Source organism: Heterodontus francisci, unplaced genomic scaffold, assembly GCF_036365525.1.
Source record: "Heterodontus francisci isolate sHetFra1 unplaced genomic scaffold, sHetFra1.hap1 HAP1_SCAFFOLD_490, whole genome shotgun sequence".
In the NCBI taxonomy this organism is placed as follows: Eukaryota; Metazoa; Chordata; class Chondrichthyes; order Heterodontiformes; family Heterodontidae; genus Heterodontus; species Heterodontus francisci.
Window position 1 is genome coordinate 795,163 of NW_027142139.1, and position 17,079 is coordinate 812,241.

The 17,079-nt window shown below is 47.9% G+C and overlaps 1 protein-coding gene across 1 annotated transcript in view; it reads right to left on the reverse strand.

Annotated features, from left to right (window-relative positions):
• Positions 1–3,379: 3,379 nt before the first annotated feature.
• Positions 3,380–17,079, reverse strand: part of LOC137366681 (probable G-protein coupled receptor 139) — a 102,677-nt gene continuing 88,977 nt past the window's right edge. Inside the window, exon 3 of the mRNA XM_068028358.1 lies at positions 3,380–3,621. Within this exon, the coding sequence (XP_067884459.1) occupies positions 3,380–3,621 (242 nt within the window). The remainder of the gene's footprint in view (positions 3,622–17,079) is intronic.

A 17,079-nucleotide genomic window follows, 5' to 3' on the forward strand; every position in this document is an offset into this window, starting at 1 on the left:
TCTCCCACGTCCGGACAACACTTTCAAACCCTCCCCCAACCCCTCCGCTCCCCTCCCCGATCTGCTCCCCTGCTCCCCTCCCCTGCTGCCCTCCCCTCTGCACTCTACTGCTCTCCTCCCCTCCACTGCTCCGCTCCCCCATTCCCAGGCCCACTCGCCTCTCCTCCACTCCCCTCCCTACGCCCCTCCCCCACACCCCTCCCCACACCCCTTCCCACAACCCTTTCCCGTCCCCTCACCCACTCCCCTCACACACTCCCCTTCCCCACTCCCCTTCACCACTTTATTCTCCCACTCCTCTCCCCCACTGCCCTGCAGCATTCCCTTCCCCCACTCCCCTCCTCACTCCCTTCCTGCACACCCCTCCCCACTACTCTCCCCAGTCCCCTCCACCATTCCCCTTCCTCACTCCCTTCCCCCTTCCCGACTCCCCTCCCCCACTCCCCCTCCCTGCCCCCAAACCCATACATCACCCCATCCCTCATTCCCCCTTCGCCTCTCCCCACTGTCCTTCCCACTGCTCTCAACATACTCCCCTCCCCCACAACCCTTCGCACCCCCGCCCCTCCTCTACTTCACGCCCCCACTCCCCTTCCCGAAAACCTCACCAATCCCCTCCCCCACTCTCCTCCGCCACTTTACTCCCCCACACGCCTCCCCTGACCCCACTACCCTCCATTCCCCTACTCCTCCAGCCCTCTTCCCTGCAACATTCCCCTCCCCACTCGCCTCCTCCATTCCCCTCCCCAGTTCTTAATATTCCTGAAGACAGTGGGTGTGTTCTACACATCTCAGGGAGTATCTGACTGCGGGTCATGATGTGCACAGAGTGTCAGAGTGTGTTAATATTAATCTGTGTTCTCTATCAGTGTGTTAATATTCCTGAGGACAGGCATGGTGTTTTGCACTTCATAGGGTGTATCTGACTGTGGGTCATGATGTACATAGTGTGTCAGTGAGTGTGTTAATATTAATCTGTGTTCTCCATCACGGTGTTAATATTCCTGAGGACAGTGGGGTTGTTTTACATTTCACAGGGTGTATCTGACTGTGGGTCATGATGTACCCAGTGTCTCAGTGAGTGTGTTAATATTAATCTGTGCTCTCTGTCACTGTGTTAACATTCCTGGGAACACTGGGGGTGTTTTACATTACACAGGGTGCATCTGACTGTGGGTCATGATGTACAGATGAGTCAAAGTGTGTGTTCATCTTAATCTGTGTTCTCTGTCAGTGCAATAATAGTCCTGAGGACAGGAGGGTGCTTTACATTACACAGGGTTTATCTGAATGTGGGTCATGATGTACACAGTGTGTCAGTGAGTGTTTTTTTTAAGTATTTTCATGGGTTGTGGGCGTCACTGTCTGGGCCAGCATTTATTGCCCATCCATAATTGCCCTTGAGAAGGTGGTGGTGAGCTGCCTTCTTGAACCGCTGCAGTCCATGCGAATTAGGTTCGCCCACAGTGCCGTTAGAAAGGGAGTTTCAGGATTTTGACACAGCAACACTGAAGGAAAGGAGATATAATTCCAAGTCAGGATGGTGTGTGACTTGGAGGGGAACTTGCAGGTGGTGGTGTTCCCATGTCTTTGCTGCCCTTGTCCTTCTAGTTGATAGAGGTCGCAGGTTTGGAAGGTGCTGTCTAAGGAGCCTTGGTGCATTGCTGCAGTGCATCCTGTGATCGTACACACTGCTGCCACTGTGCGTCGGTGGTGGAGGGAATGAATGTTTGTAGATGGGGTGCCAATCAAGCGGGCTTATTTGTCCTGGATGGTGTCGAGCTTTTTGAGTGCTGTTGGAGTTGCACCCATCCAGGCAAGTGGAGAGTATTCCATCACACTCCTGACTTGTGCCTTGTTGATGGTGGACAGGCTTTGGGACGTCAGGAGGTGAGTTACTCGACTCAGGATTCCCAGCCTATGACCTGCTCTTGTAGCCACGGTATTCATATGGCTACTCCAGTTCAGTTTCTGGTCAATGGCGGCCCCTAGGATGTTGATAGTGGGAGATACAGCCGTGGTAATACCATTGAATGTCAAGGGGAAATGGTTAGATTCTCTCTTGTTGGAGAAGGTCATTCGCTGGCACTTGTGTGGCGCGAATGTTACTTGCCACTTATCAGCACAAGCCTGGCTATTGCCCAAGTCTTGCTGCATTTCTACTCGACTGCTTCTGTATCTGAAGAGTCACGAATGGTGCTGAACATTTTGCAATCATCAGCCAACGTCCCTTATGATTGAAGGTAGGTCATTGATGAAGCAGCTGAAGATGGTTGGGCCCAGAACATTACCCTGAGGAACACCTTCAGTGATGTCCTGGAGCTCAGATTATTGAGCCCCAACAAACACAACTTTCTTCCTTTGTGCTCGGTATGACTCCAGCCATTGGAGTGTTTTCCCCCTGATTCCCATTGACCTCAGTTTTGCTAGACTCCTTGATGCCATACTCGTTCAAATGCTGCCTTGATGTCAAGGGCAGTCACTCTCACCTTATCTCTTGAGTTCAGCTCTTTTGTCCATGTTTGAACCAAGGCTGTAATGAGGTCAGGAGCTGAGTGGCTCTGGCGGAACCCAAATTGAGCGTCACTGAGCAGGTTATTGCGAAGTAAGTGCTGCTTGATGGCACTGTTGATGACACCGTCCATAACTTTACTGATGATTGAGAGTAGGCTGATGTGGTGCTAATTTGCCGGGTTGGATATGTCCTGCTTTTTTGTGCACAGGACACAGTTGGGAAATTTTCCACATTGAAGGGTAGATGCCAGTGTTGTAGTGGTACTGTAACAGCTTGGTTAGGGGTGCGGTAGATTCTGGAGCACAGGTCTTCAGTACCTTTGCCAGTATATTGTCAGGGCCCATAGCGTTTGCAGTATCCAGTGCTTTCAGTCGTTTCTTGATATCATGTGGAGTGAATCGAATAGGCTGAAGTGTGGCATCTCTGACGCCAGGGACTTCAGGAGGAGGCAGGGATGGATAAACAACTCGGACCTTCTGGCTGAATATTGTTGCAAATGCTTCAGCCTTATCTTTCGCACTGATGTGCTTGGCTCCCCCATCATTGAGGATGGGGATATTTGTGGAGCCACCTCCTCCAGTTAGTTGTTTAATAGTCCACCACCATTCACGGCTGGATGTAGCAGGACTGCAGAGCTTAGATCTAATCCGATGGTTATGGAATCGCTTAACTCTGTCTGTCGCATGCTGCTTACGCAGTTTGGCACGCAGATAGTCCTGTGTTGTAGCTTCACCGGGTTGGCACCTAACTTTGAGGTATGCCTGGTGCTGCTCCTGGCATGACCTCCTGCACTCATCATTGAACCAGGGTTGGTGTCTTGGCTTGAATGTAATGGTAGAGTGGGGGATATGCCGGGCCATGTGGTTACAGATTGTGGTTGAGTACAATTCTGCTGCTGCTGATGGCCCTCAGCGCCTCATGGATGCCCAGTTTTGCATTGCTAGATCTGTTGGACAAGACATCCCCAGGGATAGTGATTGCAGTGTCTGGGACATTGTCTGTAAGGTATGATTCCGTGAATATGACGATGTCAGTCTCTTGCTTGACTGGTCTGTGGAACAGCTCTCCCAACTTTGGCACAAGCCCCCAGATGTTAGTAAGGAGGACTTCACAGGGTCGACATTGCTGGGTTTGCCGTTGTCGTTTCCGTTGCCTAGGTTGATGCCGGGTGGTCTGTCCGGTTTCATTCCTTTTTATTCACTTCGTAGTGGTTAGATGCAGCTGAGAGGCTTGCTCAGCCATTTCACAGAGCATGTAAGTGTTAATCACGTTGTTGTGGGTCTGGAGTCATCTGCAGGCCAGACCAGGTAAGGACAGTAGATTTCTTTCCCAAAAGGACATTAGTGAACCAGATGGGCTTTGACAACAATCGACAATAGTTTCATCGTCATCATTTGACTAGCTTTTAATTCCAGATTTAAAAATTAAATTCAAATTCCTCCTTCTGCTGTGGTGGGATGCGAACCCATGTCCCCAGAGCAAGACCCTGGACATCTGGGTTACTTATCTAGTGATAACACCACTACATCATCGCCTACCCTGGTGGAGCCTGTGCCTTTGTGTTGTGTATCTGTTTGTGCTGGTGCATGTGTGTCCATGTGCATCTGTGGGTGTCTGTGTATTTGTGTGTGTATGTGTGTCTGCGTGTATCTGTGTGTGTGCTTATCTTTGTGTGTGTGTATCTCAGTACCAGGGTTGTGTTGAGTGCTCTGTGTGTGTGCGTGTGTATGAGTGCATGTGCATGTGTGTATATGTTTGTGTGTTTATCTCAGTGCCTGAGGTGTGATCTCGGTGTGTGTTTATGTTCGTGTGTTTGATTGGCTCAGTTCCTGCGTTGTGATATGTTTGTGTGTCCGAGTGTGTCTGCCTCTGTGTGCCCTTGTGGGATGTTTCTGGCTCAGGGTCCTGGGCGTGACCTCAATGTGTCATTGTGTGTGGGTGTCTGTGGCTGTGTGTCTGTGTGTGTGTGTCTGTGTCGGTGTCTGTGCGTCTGGGTCTGTGTGACTGTGTGTGGGTATGTGTGTGTGTGTGTGTCTGACTCAGGGTCCTGGGTGTGAACTCAATGTGTGTTTGTGATTGTGTGTCTCTGTCTGTGTATGTGGCTGTGTGTGTGTGTCTGTGTGTGTGACTGTGTGTGTATATCTGTGTGCGTTTGTGTATGTGTGTCCGAGTGTGTCTGTGTACATGCTTCTGTGTCTGTGTGTGTTCGTGTGTGTCTGGCACTCGTCCTGGGCTCTGTGTGTATGAGTGTGTGTGGCTTAGGGTCTGTGGAATGATTTCCCGGTGTGCGTGTGTAGGTGTGTGTGCATATGTCTTTGTGTGTGTGTCTATGTGTGCGTGTGCCTGGCTCAGGGGCTGGGGCATGATGTGTCTGCGTGTGTGTCTGCGTGTGGCTGTTTGTGTGTTTACGTGTGTGTGTGTGTGTGTGTGTGTGTGTGTGTGTGTATGTGTGTGTATGTGTGAATGCTTGGCATTCATGAGAGTGGGATTCTGTACCACTCCAGCTGGTATTAACAGAGGCCTGGATTGAATTGGCCCTTTCCCAATGCGTGAGTATGATTCTGCACCACTCCAGCTGGTGTTAGTTGAGGCCTGGTTTGATTTGGTACTTTCCTGTTGTGTGAGTGGGTTTCAATGCCACTTCCAGCTGGTATTAATGGATGCCTGGATTGAATTGTGTCCTTTCTGTGTGTGAGTCTTATTCAGTAAGAATCCAAAGGGTATTGATGGATGCCTGAAATGAATTGGCTCTTTCCTAGTGTGTGAGTGGGATTCTTTACCACTCCAGATGACACTAATGGAGGCCTGGATTGAATTGGCTCCTTCCTGGTATGTGATTGGGGTTCAGTACCACTCCAGCCGGCGTTACTGATGGCCTGGATTGATTTGGCACTTTCCTGGTGTGTGAGTGGGTTTCAATGCCACTTCCAGCTGGTATTAGCAGAGGCCTGGATTGAATAGACTCTATCCTGGTGTATGAGGGGCACTCAGTACTACTCCAGTGGGTATTAATAGAGGCTTGGATTGAAATGGCTCTTCCCTGGTGTGTGAGTGTGGCTCAGTACCACTCCAGCTGGCACTAATAGAGGCTTGGATTGAATAGACGCTTTCCTGCTGTATGACAGGGTCGCAATACCGCTCCAGCTGGTGTTAATAGAGGCCTGGATGGAAATGGCTCTTTGCTGGTGTGTGAGTGGTGTTCAGTGCCACTTCCAGCTGGTATGAATAGAGGCTTGGATTGAATTGAGTCCTTTCCAGTGTCTGAGTAGGATTCAGTACCACTCCAGCTGGTTCTAATGGAGGCCTGGATTGATGTTTCCCTCTCCTGGTGTGTGATATGGTTTCAGTAGCACTCCAGCCGGTATTAATAAAGGCCTGGATTGAATTTGCTCTTTCCTTGTGTGTGAGTGGGACTCAGTACCACTCGAGCTGGTATTAATAGAGGCCTGGATTGAAATGGTTCTTTCCTGCTCTGTGAGTGAGACTCACTCCAACTCCAGCTGGTATTAATAGAGGACTGGATTGAATTGGCTCTTTCCTGGTGTGTGATTGGGGTTCAGTGCCACTCCAGCAGTTATTAATAGAGGCCTGGATTGAATTGGCTCTTTCCTGGTGTGAGTGGCACTCAGTACTACTCCAGTGGGTATTAGCAGAGACCTGGATTGAATAGACTCTATCCTGGTGTATGAGTGGCACTCAGTACTACTCCAGTGGGTATTAATAGAGGCCTGGATTGAAATGGCTCTTTCCTGGTGTGTGAGTTTGGATCAGTACCACTCCAGCTGGCACTAATAGAGGCTTGGATTGAATAGACGCTTTCCTGCTGTATGACAGGGACGCAATACCGCTCCAGCTGGTGTTAATGGAGGCCTGGATGTAAATGGCTCTTTGCTGGTGTGTGAGTGGTGTTCAGTGCCACTTCCAGCTGGTATGAATAGAGGCCTGGATTGAATTGAGTCCTTTCCAGTGTCTGAGTAGGATTCAGTACCACTCCAGCTGGTTCTAATGGAGGCCTGGATTGATGTTTCCCTCTCCTGGTGTGTGATATGGTTTCAGTAGCACTCCAGCCGGTATTAATATAGGCCTGGATTGAATTTGCTCTTTCCTTGTGTGTGTGTGGGACTCAGTGCCACTCGAGCTGGTATTAATAGAGGCCTGGATTGAATTGGCTCTTCCCTGCTGTGTGAGTGGGACTCACTCCAACTCCAGCTGGTATTAATAGATGACTGGATTGAATTGGCTCTTTCCTGGTGTGTGATTGGGGTTCAGTGCCACTCCAGCAGTTATTAATAGAGGCCTGGATTGATTTGGCTCTTTCCTGGTGTGTGACTGGGGTTCTGTGCCACTCGAACTGTTACTAATAGTGGCTTGGATTGAATTGGCTCTTTCCCGGTGTGTGAATGGAAAACAGTATCACTCCTGCTGGTAATAATAGAGACTTGGATTGAAGTGGCTCTTTCCTGGTGAGTGAGTGGGGTTCAGTTCAAAGCCCAGCTGCTATTAATAGAGACTTCGATTGAATTGGCTCGTTCCTGGTGTGTGAGAGGGAGTCAGTCCTGCTGGCATTAAAAAGAGTGTTGGAATGAATTGGCCATTTCCTGGTGTTTGAGTCGGGCTTAGTGCCACTCCAGCGGTTATTAATAGAGGACTGGATTGAATTACCTCCTTCCTGGTATTTGAGTGCGGTTCAGTACCATTACAACTGGTTTTAATAGAGGGTTGGATTGAATTGGATCTTTTCTGGTCTGTGATTGTGTCTCAGTACCACTCCAGCTGGTATTAATAGAGGGCTGAATTGTATTGACTCTTTCCTGGTGCGTGAGTCTGATTTAGTACCACACCAGCTGTTATTAATAGAGGCCTGGATTGAACTGGCTCTTTCCTGGTGTCTGAGTGTGGTTCAGTGCAACTCCAGCTGTTATTAATCGAGGCTTGTAATGAATTGGCTCTTTCCTGGTGTGTGAGTGGGGCTCAGTGGCTCTTCCAGCTGGTATTATTAGAGGACTGGATTGAATTGGATCTTTCCTTTCTGGTGACTGGGGTTCACTTCCACTCCAGCTGGTTTTATTAGAAGCCTGGATTGAACTGGCTCTTTTATGGTGTGTGAGTGGGACTCAGTACCACTCCAGCTGGTTTTAATAGAGGACTGGATTTATTTGGCTCTTTCCTGGAGTGTGAGTGGATTTCAATGCCTCTTCCTTTTGGTATTCATGAATACCAGGATTGAATTTGGTCCCTACTGGTGCGTGAGTGGAGTTCAGTAAATCTCCAGTGGGTATTAATGGAGGCCTGGATTGAATTGGCTCTTTCCTGGTGTGTGATTGGTGTTCAGTACCACTCCAGCTGGTATTCATGGAAGCCTGGATTGAATTGGCTCTTTCCTTTTTAGAGTGGGAATCAGTGCTACTCCAGCTGTTATTAATAGAGGCCTCGATTACATTGGCTCTTTGCTGGTGTGTGGTTGGGCTTCAGTACCATTTCAGCAGGTATTAATAGAGGCTTGGATAGAATTGGCTCTTTCCTGGTGTGAGAGTGGGGTCCAGTACAACTCCAAAAGATAGTAATAGAGGCTTGAATTGAATTGGCTGTATCCTGGTGTGTGAGTGTGGCTCTTTTCCATTCCAGCTGGATATTAGTAAAGGCCTGGATCGAATAGACTCTATCCTGGTGTATGAGTGGCAATCAGCACTAATCCAGTGGGTGTTAATAGAGGCTTGGATTTAAATGGTTCTTTCCTGGCGTGTGCGTGTGGCTCAGTGCCACTCCAGCAGGTATTAGTAGAGGCTTGGATTGAATAGACTCTTTCCTGCTGTGTGACAGGGAATCAATACCGCTCCAGCTGGTGTTAATAGAGGCCTGGATTGATTTGGCTCTTTCCTGGTGTGTGAGTGGTGTTCAGTGCCACTTACAGCTGGTATTAATAGAGGCCTGGTATGAAGTGGGTACTTTCTGGTGTCTGAGTAGGTTTCAGTACCATTCCAGCTGGTTGTAATGGAGGCCTGGATTGAACAGTTCCGAAAAAGTGTCACTGACCCGAAACGTTAACTCTGCTTCTCTTTCCACAGATGCTGCCAGACCTGCTGAGTGGTTCCAGCATTTCTTGTTTTTATTTTGAATTGTCCCTTTCCTGGTGTGTGAGTTGGTTTCATTAGCACCTCCAGCTGGTATTAACAGAGGCCTGGATTGAATAGGCTCTTTCCTTGTGTGTGGGTGGCACTCGGTACCACTCCAGCCGGTATTAATAGAGGCTTCGATAGAAATGGCTATATCATGTGTATGAGTGGGACTCAGTACCTGTCCAGCTGGTATTAATAGAGGCCTGGATTGAATTGGCTCTTTCCTGGTGTGTGAGTGTGGCTCGGTACCACTCCAGCTTGTGTTAAAATAGGCTTGGAACGAATTGGCTGTTTCTTGGTTTGTGAGTGGGAATGACACCAACTCCATCAGGTATTAATTGTGGCTTGGATTGAATTGGCTCTTTCCTGGTGTGTGAATGGGGTTCAGTTCAAAACCCAGCTGGTACTAATGGAGGCCTGGATTATATTGCCTCTTTCCTGGTGTGTAATTCTGGCGCAGTACCACACCAGTTGTTATTAGTACAGGCCTGTATTGAATTGACTCTTTGCTCGTGTGTGAGAAGGACTCGGTACTGCTCCAGATGGTATTAAAAGAGGCTTGGAATGAATTTGCCGTTTCCTGGAGTGTGAGTGGGGTTTAGTGCCACTCCAGCTGTTATTAACAGAGACTTGGATTGAATTGGCTCATTGCTGGTGTATGAGTGGGGTTCAGTTCCACTCCAAAAGGTATTAATAGTGGCCTGGAGTGAATTGGCTCTTTCCTGGTGTGTGAGTGGGACTCAGTACCACTCCAGCTGGTAATGATAGAGGTTTGGATTGAATTTGCTCTTTCCTGGTGTGTGAGTCTGGGTCAGAACCACACCAGCAGTTATTAATAGAGGTCAGGATTAAACTGGCTCTTTCCTGGTGTGTGAGTGGGTCTCAGTGGCTCTTCCTGATGGTATTAATAGAGGCATGAATTGAATTGGATATTTCCTTTCTTGTGACAGGGGTTCAGTACCACTCCAGCTGGTTTAAATAGACGCCAGGATTGAATTGCGTCCTTTCTGATGTGTGAGTAGTGTTCAGTAACACTCCAGTGGGTATTAATGGAGGCCTGAAATGAATTGGCTGTTTCCTGGTGTGTGACTGAGATTCTTCACCACTCCAGCTGGCACAAATGGAGGTCTGGATTAAATTGGCTCTTTCCTGGTGCGTGAGTGGGGTTCAGTGGCTCTTCCAGCTGGTAATAATAGAGGCCTGGATTGAAGTGGATCTTTCCTTTCTGGTGACTGGGTACAGTACCATTCCAGCTGGTATTAACAGAGGCCAGGATTGAGTTGGCTCTTTCCTGTTGTCTGAGTGGGGTCCAGTACCACACCAATAGGTATTAATCGAGGCTTGGATTGAATTGGCTCATTCCTGGTGTTTTAGTGGGACTCAGTACCAGTCCAGCTGGTGTTAATAGAGGCCTGGATTGATTTGGCTCTTTCCTGTTGTGTGAGTGGGTTTCAATGCCACTTCCAGCTGGTATTAATGAATGCCTGGATTGAATTGGCTCTTTCCTGGTGCGTGAGTGGGGTTCAGTCCCACTCCAGCTTCTATTAATAGAGGCCTGGATTGAATTGGCTCTTTCCTGGTTGAGTGATTGGGGTTCAGTACCACTCCGGCTGTTATTAATATCGGCCTGGATAGATTTGGCTCTTTCCTTTTTTGATATTGGGAATCAGTGCACTCCAGCTGGTATTAATAGAGGTCTCGATTGCGTTGGCTCTTTCCTGGTGTGTGAGTGGCGTCCAGTACCACTCCAAAAGGTATTAGTAGAGGCCTGGAATGAATTGGCTCTTTCTTGCTGTGGGAGTGTGGCTCAGTAGCACTCCAAAAGGTATTAGAAGAGGCCTGGATTGAACTAACTCTTTCCTGGTGTGCGAACGGGACTCAGTATCACTCCAGCTGGTATTAATAGAGGATTGGATTGAAGTGGCTCTTTCCAGGTGTGTGAGTGGGGTTCAGTTCAAAACCCAGCTGGTAGGAATAGAGGCCTGGATTGTATTGTGTCTTTCCTGGTGTGTAATTCTGGCTCAGTACCAAACAAGCTGGTATTAGTACAGGCCTGGATTGAATTGACTCTTTGCTGGTGTGTGAGAAGGACTCAGTCCTGCTCCAGATGGTATTAAAAGAGGCTTGGAATGAATTTGCCGTTTCCTGGTGTGTGAGTGAGGTTTAGTGCCACTCCAGCTGTTATTAACTGAGAACTGGATTGAATTGGCTCATTCCTGGTGTTGGAGAGGGGTTCAGTACCATTTCAATTGGTATTAATCGAGGGTTGGATTGATTTCGCTCTTTTCTGGTGTGTGATTGCGACTCAGTACCACTCCAGCTGTTATTAATAGAGACTTGGATTGAATTGGCTCATAGCTGGTGTATGAGTGGGGTTCAGTTCCACTCCAAAAGGTATTAATAGTGGCCTGAAGTGAATTGGCTCTTTTCTGGTGTGTGCGTGGGACTCAGTACCAGACCAGCAGTTATTAATAGAGGTCAGGATTAAACTGGCTCTTTCCTGGTGTGTGAGTGGGTCTCAGTGGCTCTTCCAGAAGGTATTAATAGAGGAATGGATTGAATTGAATCTTTCCTTTCTTGTGACAGGGGTTCAGTACCACTCCAGCTGGTCTAAGTAGACGCCAGGATTGAATTGGCTCTTCCCTGGTTTCTGAGTGGGGTCCAGTACCACTCCAACAGGTATTAATAGAGGCTTGGATTGAATTGGCAATTTCCTGGGGTGTGAGTGGGACTCAGTACCATTCCAGCTGGTGTTAATAGAGGCCTGGATTGATTTGGCTCTTTCCTTTTGTGTGAGTGGGTTTCAATGCCACTTCCAGCTGGTATTAATGAATGCCTGGATTGAATTGGCTCTTTCCTGGTGCGTAAGTGTGGTTCAGTACCACTCCAGCTTCTATTAGTAGAGACGTGGATTGAATTGACTCTTTCTGGTTGAGTGATTTGGTTTCAGTACCACTCCGGCTGGTATTAATAGAGGCCTGGGTAGAATTGACTCCTTCCTTTTTTGTGATTGGGAATCAGTGCACTCCAGCTGGTATTAATAGAGGTTTCGATTGCGTTGGCTCTTTCCTGGTGTGTGATGGCGTCCAGTACCACTCCAAAAAGTATTAGTCGAGGACTGGATTGAATTGGCTCTTCCCTGCAGTGGGAGTGTTGCTCAGTAGCACTGCAGCTGGTATTAGAAGAGGCCTGGATTGAACTGACTCTTTCCTGGTGTGTGAGAGGGACTCAGTGCTGCTCCAGCTGGTATAACATGAGAGTTGGCATGAATTTGCTGTTTCCTGGTGTGTGAGTGGGTCTCATTCCAACTCCGGTAGCTATTAATAGAGGCCTGGATGAATTGGCTCTTCCCTGGTATGTGAGTGGGGCTCAGTGGGTCTTCCAGCTGATATTAATAGAGGCCTGGATTGAAGTGGAGCTTTCCTTTCTGGTGACTGGGGTTCAGTACCATTCCAGCTGGTATTAATAGAGGCCAGGATTGGCCTCTTTGGTTGGCTCTTTCCTGGTGTCTGAGTGGTGTCCAATAATTTTTTTTTAGAATTAGAACATTACAGTGCAGTACAGGCCCTTCGGCCCTCGATGTTGCGCCGACCTGTCAAACCATCCGACCTACACTATTCCATTTTCATCCATATATCTATCCAATGACCACTTAAATGCCCTTAAAGTTGGCGAGTCTACTACTGCTGCAGGCAGGGCATTCCATGCCCCTACTACTCTCTGAGTAAAGAAACTACCTCTAACATCTGTCCTATATCTATCACCCCTCAACTTAAAGCTATGTCCCCTCGTGTTTGCCATCACCATCCGAGGAAAAAGACTCTCACTATCCACCCTACCAAATCCTCTGAATATCTTATATGTCTCTATTCAGTCACCTCTCCTCCTCCTCTCCAACTAAAACAGCCTCAAGTCCCTCAGCCTTTCCTCGTAAGACCTTCCCTCCATACCAGGCAACATCCTAGTAAATCTCCTCTGCACCCTTTCCAAAGCGTCCACAACCTTCCTATAATGCGGTGACCAGAACTGCATGCAATACTCCAGGTGCGGTCTCACCAGAGTTTTGTACAGCTGCAGCATGACCTCGTCGCTACGAAACTGGATCCCCCTACTAATAAAAGCTAACACACCACATGCCTTCTTAACAGCCCTATTAACCTGGGTAGCAACTTTCAGGGATTTATGGACCTGGACACCAAGATCTCTCTGTTCATCTACACAACCAAGAATCTTCCCATTAGCCCAGTACTCCGCATTCCTGTTACTCCTTCCAAAGCGAATCACCTCACACTTCTCCGCATTAAACTCCATTTGCCATCTCTCAGCCCAGCTCTGCAGCCTATCCATGTCCCTCTGTACCCTACAACATCCTTCGGCTCAATCCACAACTCCACCGACCTTAGTGTCATCCGCAAATTTACTAACCCACCCTTCTGCACCCTCATCCAGGTCATTTATAAAAATGAGAAACAGCAGTGGCCCCAAAACAGATCCTTGCGGTACACCACAAGGAACGAAACTCCAGGATGAACATTTGCCATCAGCCACCACCCTCTGTCTTCTTTCAGCTAGCCAATTTCTGATCCAAAGCTCTAAATCACCTTCAACCCCATACTTCCGTATTTTCTGCAATAGCCTACCGTGGGGAACCTTATCAAACGCCTCACTGAAATCCATATACACCACAGCCACTGCTTTACCCTCATCCACCTGTTTTGTCACCTTCTCGAAAAACTCAATAAGGTTTGTGAGGCACGACCTACCCTTCACAAAACCGTGCTGACTATCGCTAATGAACTTATTCTTTTCAAGATGATTATAAATCCTGTCTCTTATAACCTTTTCCAACATTTTACCCACAACCGAAGTAAGGCTCACAGGTCTATAATTACCAGGGCTGTCTCTACTCCCCTTCTTGAACAAGGGGACAACATTTGCTATTCGTTTCTCTTCCAGCACTATTCCTGTCGACAATGACGACATAAAGATCAAGGACAAAGTTTCTTCAATCTCCTCCCTGGCTTCCCAGAGAATCCTAGGATAAATCCCATCTGGCCCAGGGGACTTATCTATTTTCATACTTTCCAAAATTGCTAACACCTCCTCCTTGTGAACCTCAATCCCATCCAGCCTAGTCGCCTGAATCTCAGTATTCTCCTCGAAACATTTTCTTTCTCTACTGTAAATACTGACGAAAAACATTCATTTAACGCTTCCCCTATCTCCTCTGATTCCACACACAACTTCCCACTACTATCCTTGATTGGCCCTCATCTAACTCTAGTCATTCTTTTATTCCTGATATACCTATAGATAGCCTTAGGCTTTCCCTGATCCTATCCGCCAATGACTTCTCGTGTCCTCTCCTTGCTCTTCTTAGCTCTCCCTTTAGATGCTTCCTGGCTAGCTTGTAACTCTCAAGCGCCCTTACTGAGCCTTCACGTCTCATCCTAACATAAGCCTTCTTCTTACTCTTGACAAGCGCTTCAACTTCTTGAGTAAACCACGGCTCCCTCGCTCGACAACTTTATCCCTGCCTGATAGGTACATACTTATCCAGGACACGCAGTAGCTGCTCCTTGAATAAGCTCCACATCTCGATTGTTCCCATTCCCTGCAGTTTCCTTCCCCATCCTCCGCAACCTAAATTTTGCCTAATCGCATCAGAATTTCCTTTCCCTCAGTTATAATTCTTGCCCTGCGGTCTCGACCTGTCCCTGCCCATCGCTAAGGTAAACCTAACCGAGTTGTGATCACTATCACCAAAGTGCTCACCTACATCTAAATCTAACACCTGGCCGGGTTCATTACCCAGTACCAAATCCAATGTGGCATCGCCCCTGGTTGGCCTGTCTACATACTGTGTCAGAAAACCCTCCTGCACACACTGGACAAAAACTGACCCATCTAAAGTACTCGAACTATAGTATTTCCAGTCAATATTTGGAAAGTTAAAGTCCCCCATAACAACTACCCTGTTACTCTCGACCCTGTCGAGAATCATCTTCGCTATCCTTTCCTCTACATTTCTGGAACTATTCGGAGGTCTATAAAAGACTCCCAACAGGGTGACCTCACCTCTCCTGTTTCTAACCTCGGCCCATACTACCTCAGTAGACGAGTCCTCAAACGTCCTTTCTGTCGCTGTAATACTCTGCTTGATTAACAATGCCACACCCCCCCCTCTTTTACCATCTTCTCTGTTCTTACTGAAACATCTAAATTCCAGAACCTGCAACATCCATTCCTGCCCCTGCTCTACCCATGTCTCCGAAATGGCCACTACATCGAGATCCCAGGTACCAACCCATGCTGCAAGCTCACCCACCTTATTCCGGATGCTCCTGGCGTTGAAATTGACACACTTTAAACCAGGTTCTTGCTTGTCAGTGCCCTCTTGCATCTTTGTAACCTTATTCTTGACCTCACTACTCTCAACATCCTGTACACTGGAACTACAATTTAGGTTCCCTTTCCCGTGCTGAATTAGTTTAAATCCCCCCGAAGAGCACTAGCAAATCTCCCCACCAGCATATTGGTACCCCTCTGGTTCAGGTGAAGACCATCCTGTTTGTAGAGGTCCCATCTACCCCAGGCGTGTGCGTGTGGCTCAGTACCACTCCAGCTGGTATTAATAGAGGCTTGGATTAAATTGGTTCTTTGCTGGTTTGGGAGTGGGCTTCAATACCACTTCGAGCTGGTATTAATGGAGACCTGGATTGAATTCGGTCCTTTCTGATGTGTGAGTACATTTCGGTAACACTCCAGCAGGTATTAATGGAGGCCTGAAATGAATTGACTCTTTGCTAGTGTGTGAGTGGGATTCTTTACTCCTCCAGCTGCCGCTAACGGAGGTCTGGATTGAATTGGCTGTTTTCTGGTGTGTGAGTGGGAATCTTTACCGCTCCAGCTGGCACTAATGGAGGTCTGGATTGAATTGGCTGTTTCCTGGTGATTGAGTGGGGTTCAGTACCACTCCAGCTGGTGCTGGTAGAGGCGTGGATTGAATGGGCTCGTTCCTGGTGTGTGATTTGGTTTCAGTACCACTCCAAAAGGTATGAATAGACGCTTGGATTGAATTGGCTTTTTCCTGGTGTGTGACTGTGGCTCAGTAGCACTCCAGATGGTATTCGTGGAGGCCGAATTGAATTGACTCTTTCCTGGTGTTTGAGAGGGACTCAGTGCTGCTCCAGTGGTATTAAAAGAGGGTTGGAATGAATTGGCTCTTTCCTGGTGTTTGAGTGGGTCTCACTCCAACTCCAACTGGTATTAATAGAGGCCTGGATTGAATTTGCTTGTTCCTGGTGTTTGAGTGGGGTTCAGTGCCACTCCAGCAGTTATTAATAGAGGCTTGGATTGAATTGGCTCTTTTCTGGTGTGTGAGTGGGACTCAGTACCACTCTAGCTGGTATTAGTAGAGGCCTGGATTGATTAGACTTTAACCTGGTGCTGGTGTATGAGTGGGACTCAGTACCACTCCAGCTGGTATTAATAGAGGCTTGGATTGAATTGGCTCTTTGCTGGTGTGGGAGTGTGTTTCAATGCCACTTCTAGCTGGTATTAATATAGGCCTGGATTGAATTGTGTCCTTTCTGGTGTGTGAGTAAAGTTTGGTACCACTCCAGCAGGTATTTTTGGAGGCCTGAAATGAATTGACACTTTGCTAGTGTGTGAATGGGATTCTTTACCACTCCAGCTGGCACTAATGGAGGTCTGGATGGAATTGATTCTTTCCTGGTGCTTGAGTGGGATTCAGTACCACTCCAGCTGGTGTTAATGGAGGCCTGGATTGAATTGGCTCTTTCCTGGTGTGTGAGTGGGACACAGTACCACTCCAGCTGGTATTAAGAGAGGCGTCGATTGCATTGGCTGTTTTCTGGTGTGTGCGTGGGCTTCAGTACCACAGCAACTGGTACTAATAGAGGCTAGGATTGAATTGGCTTTTTCCTGTTGTGTGAGAGGGACTCAGTGCTGCACCAGCTGGTATTAAAATAGGGTTGGAATGAATTGGCTGTTCCCTGGTCTGTGAGTGGGTCTCACTCCAACACCAGCTGGTATTAATAGAGGCCTGGATGGAATTGGCTCTTTCCTGGTGTGTGAGAGGGACTCAGTGCTGCTCCAGCTGGTATTAAAATAGGGTTGGAATGAATTGGCTGTTCCCTGGTCTGTGAGTGGGTCTCACTCCAACACCAGCTGGTATTAATAGAGGCCTGGATGGAATTGGCTCTTTACTGGTGTGTGAGTGGGACTCAGTACCACTCCAGCTGGTATTAATAGGGGACTGGATTGAATTGGCTATTTCATTTTTTGTGAGTGGGAAACAGTGCCACTCCAGCTGGTATTAATGGAGGCCTGGATTGAATTGGATCTTTCCTATCTTGTGACTGGGGTTCAGTACCACTCTTGCTGGTTTTAATAGAGGCCAAGATTGAATTGGTTCTTTCCTAG